This window comes from Corvus brachyrhynchos, unplaced genomic scaffold, assembly GCF_000691975.1.
Source record: "Corvus brachyrhynchos isolate BGI_N302 unplaced genomic scaffold, ASM69197v1 scaffold245, whole genome shotgun sequence".
NCBI lineage: Eukaryota > Metazoa > Chordata > Aves > Passeriformes > Corvidae > Corvus > Corvus brachyrhynchos.
This window is the reverse complement of record NW_008238988.1, coordinates 7,005,232-7,009,891: the sequence shown is the minus strand read 5'-3', so window position 1 is coordinate 7,009,891 and position 4,660 is coordinate 7,005,232. Positions and strand designations below refer to the sequence as shown.

General features: G+C 47.3%; 1 protein-coding gene across 1 annotated transcript in view; it reads left to right on the top strand.

Annotated features, from left to right (window-relative positions):
• Positions 1-4,660, top strand: part of FANCM (Fanconi anemia complementation group M) — a 55,210-nt gene that overhangs the window by 2,255 nt on the left and 48,295 nt on the right. The window contains exon 4 of the mRNA XM_017738813.1: positions 160-318. Coding sequence (XP_017594302.1) covers positions 160-318 — 159 coding nt within the window. The remainder of the gene's footprint in view (positions 1-159; positions 319-4,660) is intronic.

The window sequence follows — 4,660 nt, the reverse complement described above, 5'->3', positions numbered from 1 at the left end:
ATTTAAGGTTCCTTCCCACCCCCAGCCAGTCTGGGATTCTATTTCCTGACCTTCCTTTCCTTTTTCGTCACAGGTAATGGGTGCCTTTTCCTTACAATTCTGTTTAAGACCTGCTAAAACATGGAAATAGTTACTTTGTTTTTGTGGCTTCTTTGCCAGGCTGTGCAACAAGTTATCTCCAACTTGCTGATTGCTCAGATAGAGGTGTGCGCTGAAGATTCTCCAGAAATTCAGCCTTATTCTCACGAGAGACAAGTGGAAAAAATTGTAGTTCCACTTGGGGAAGAACTGGTAGAAATTCAGAACACTTACATCAAGGTGAGTGCTGCATTTCCTTTTTGGTCAGTGGCCAGTGACAGTAAGTGTTTTATCATCTCCATCTAGACTTGCAGAGGTTTATAAAGGCAACACTTTCCTATGTAATTAACATTGATTAGAAGGTAAATTAAGCAACACGGTTTCAGTTGCAGCAGCTGCAGTTTCACTTTGCACCAAGGACACCTTTTACCTTGCAGTAACTTGAAAAGCTCAAGTGGAAAACTTGCAATCCAATTTGTTTCCTCACCCTCTTTCAGGAGTCTTTGCAAAATTGACCCCAGACCTAAACTGAGGTTTCTGCATTTGGCTGAATTCAGGAGTATTAAGATGTTGAGAATGCCTTAAGGAATCTGTGTGTGTGCACTGGAACATTTTCTCTGATTAAGAATATTCTTTAGAGCTTTAAGTCATCTGTGAGTGTAATTAGTTCTCCTGGAGGTTTTTTTAATTGGTTTATTTTGAGCCTATTTCGATGATGATTATATCTTTTTCTTTTTACCAGTCTGTAATGCCCAAATATAGGAGAGATTTTTGGGGGCCAGAGCTGTTTGTCAGTCAGTTGTAACTCGGTGATCTGTGCCTTCCCACTGAGGTACTGGTAGGCAAATGATGTTATATAAGATACCACTTTAAAAAGTTCAGAATATCTGCTCTTTGTTCAGTGAGAGGCATAAAAAATTAGGAGTAAGTTATGTATCAGGCTGTTGGCCTCAGAGCATGGTTTTGGTTAAAGCTGATTGATTTTGGTGTAGTTTTGTGAGGAGCACTGGAAGGCAAAAACTTGTGAGTGCATCAGCTGTTTTCAACCCAGTGACCTGAGAGTGTTTAAATGAGGAACTTCCTCTGATAAAGAGAAACTTTGAAGTAGTTTTGCATCACTGCAGGTGCTTCCGAATGCTCTGTTGAGTGCAGGGGTTTATTTTGGGGGGTTTCACTTGGGATTTAACCTGCAATAAGCATGTTGGTTTGGCTACATGAGCTTTGCCTGCAGTGTTTCTGTTTCCTTTCTCTGGTCTGCTATTTGCATTTGAATTGCTGCTGCTTTACTGGAGAACTCGATTTCTAGTAACACAGGGGGTGAAGGGATGGTTTGCAGTGTGTGCCAAGGCCAAGCCTCAGTTCTGGAGGCCTCAGCACGTGGGGAAGTGGCTCCTGGACCTCAGGTTCTGCTCTTGAGGTGACCATTGCAAATTTAGGGCTTAAATGGCTTTTGTAAAGTCAGAGCAGCATCCAAAGGCAGGAGAGCAAAAGCACCTGTGTCTGCTCCAAGAACGAGAGCCAGGTGTCCTGTGCACAGTAGAATCATTCTCTTTAATTGTGACAAACAGTACCAGTAAACAAGACAACGTTTCAGTGAGAACGAAGGACAGCGTCAAACAGCACAGCGCAACAATGCCAGAGGAGCTCTGTTGAGATGTCTTTACATACAATAAGCAAGGCCCTGAGTATCACAATAGCTGGAATAAACTTTTTAGGCACTAACTCTTGTTTGGAAAATACACAGTATGCAGGATAACACTTACCTGTTAAGGCTACATCATTTAATCTTCCAAAAACAGGGGTGAATGCTGTTTTATTACCTCCTTTCATGAGTGGAAACCTAATAACTTCCCATCAAAACTGAAAATCCATGAGTGGCTCCCAAAGCAGAGCTACGGATGGATAACAAAATACCTGTTCTAGGTCATCCTGCTTGACATGATGTTCTCAGATCTGAGTAAGAGTGGTGTTTGCTTGGCATTCACTGGTGTTACAACCAAATAAACTGTATTGAGTGTCAGCTAAACACTGGAGCTGGTGGTCCCTGTGCTGGTGAGGGCCAGTGACAGCTGTTGGTACCAAGCCATGAAGTGTATCTCCAAACTGGAGCTGAAGTAGTTTTTGTCTCAGCAGCAGAAGCCATCTAACAGGAGTCAAAAGAAACAAAAGCTATGTTGGAATTCACAGTTTGCCATGAACAGCAGGGAGCAGCGGGCTGTGGGTGGCTATCAGCACACTCAGAGAGCTCTGCTCGTGCTTCAGGGACGTCTCTGGAACGTCCCCCACGGCGAGCTGAGTCTCAGGAGGGTCGGGCTGCCTATGGACAGGGACGTGAGACACAGCAATGCTTTTGCAGGAGAGGGCCAAAATGGAAATGATGGACAAGCTGGTGCTCTGTGGTGAGGATTTCACTGCTTGCAGGAGCTATCCAACGTCTGTTGTGCCAAAGCATTACGAGAATTTCTCTAACTGGCAAAAGCAATCAGATGGCAGAAACGTCTTTAATTTGCCATAAAATCTTGTCAAAGGTGAAAATTACTTTTGTTTGCTCTTATAAAAATCTGGGGGAGGATATGAGAACAAAACCTTTTCTTTAATGCCTCCTTGGGCCCTCTATTCACCTCAGGTTTTAGAATATTTTTACTGTTTTTCTCTATTTAAGAGCTTTTAGTTTAATGCTGGCTGGCATTTTTAATTTTCCTTTTCCCAGGCGGTGACACTGTATTGCATTTTAGTTGATTTGGGTGGGTTTTTTTCCCTGCCCATAAAGATTCGTGGTTTGTGTTAAAACGAAGGTTTTTGTGTCTCTCTTATTTTCTGTTTCCTTTTTCCCCTCTCCTTGCTGCTTCCCAAGGAATCTCCGTGCCCAGCAGGCACCAGAGGGCACCTTGGTCCCACTTAAGCCAGGGCCACTGTGATCCTGCTGCTCAGAGAGAGGTTTTGGATTGAGCACAGAGCCCTGTGGGACCAGGAGGCTTCAGGTTCTTTCAGAAGCCCTCCACAAATCCATTTCTGGAGTTATTTTTTCACCCTGCTGTGAGTTAGCAGCCACTGGCTCTGCTTGCTGGTCTGTGTTGTAATTAAAGAGCACAGAAGCTCTGTTGAAACCCTAAATCCTGTAATCAATAAATAATGCTGGTGATGTACTCAGTGAATTTTATATAAAAAGACATTCACTTCTATAAAGAATAAGCTCTACCCTCTTATCAGTAAGGGGAGACATTAGGGAGGGATTTTGGAGAGCAGAATTGTTTGCTACCCTGATTCTAAAGTGCAGTAGGTGCTTTTGGGCTCTCTGGAGCAGCGGGAATGCTGCTCCCAGACCTTCTGGGGGCTCTGCAATGTGGGAGCTCAGCCTCTGCAGTGAGCCAGGCTGGCAGCTGAAGGGTTATCATAGGGGTGAGGGGCAAAACAAACAACAGATTGATAGAAGAAGAAGAAACTCTCACAGTGAGGGTGGTCAGACACTGGGACAGGGCCCAGAGGGGCTGTGGGCTCCCATCCCTGGGGATGCTCCAGCCTGGCTGTGGTGCCTGGAGCAGCCAGCTCTGCCTGGCCCTGCCCTCAGCAGAGGTGGCTGCCCGAGGTCACTCCTGGCTGGGATTTTCTCTGTATTTGTGTCGTTTATCCCATTAATAGCGTGGGGCTGCCAGAGCAGCGTCAGAAGTTCTGAACAGTTTACTCCAGCTGCAGTGTTTCAACATCCAGCAGAGCTGTGAGGATAAACTGTTCAGAAAGCTGGAGTTAAAAGTAACCAGTGTATCCTTAGGAATGCCAGAGGCAGTCATGGGGTTCCTGGGGGGTGTGGTGAAGGTAACCCGTAATTTTGCTGTCAACACTTGAACGAGCAGTGGGGCTGTGGTGCCTTTTTGGTCTCTTCTCCAGACTCGGGGTGCTTTGGTTGGGAGCTTTCTGAGGTAAGCACTGGGGCTCTCTGTGCCACAGCTGTCAGCACTGGCCTGTTCTTGCTCCGTGCTTTAATCCTAATGGGATAGATCTGGTAGTTCTCTTCAGGAACTAAGACCTGGACATTCTTTCTCTGCCTGTGTGGGGTGGGTTTGGTATGTCCCACTAAAAGCCCCAGTGGGGTCTTTGTGCAGCACCAGAGCAGGCTAGCGCTCCAGGATGTCCCCAGGGACCATCCTGAGCCACAAGCAGGCTAGGGATGCCAAAAAATGGATGAAGGGAGAGGTCTCTGCCTCCCTTACCTTGTAAAAAAAATAAAAGGATAAGATGAACTAACTTTTAAAGTGCTCAAACCCTCCATTAAATTTGTGTAAAAGCTGTCAGAGTTGCCGTAGGGATCTGTGTGTGGGGCGTGACCTCGGGCTGGGGCTGGGCCGGTTCTCCCTCAGCCAGCCGAGAGCCCCTTTGCTGAGCTGGGAGGGGGGACAGGGCTGCGCCGGCTCCCCGGGGAGGCAGCGGGGAGGAGGCTCGGCGGGGCAGCAGCAAGAGCTCGGCGGGGCAGCAGCAAGAGCTCGGCGGGGCAGCAGCAGGAGCTCAGGGCCGCTGCAGGAGCTCAGGGCCGCTGCAGGAGCTCGGCGGGGGAGCAGGAGCCCGGCGGAGGGGGCGCAGGGGGCGC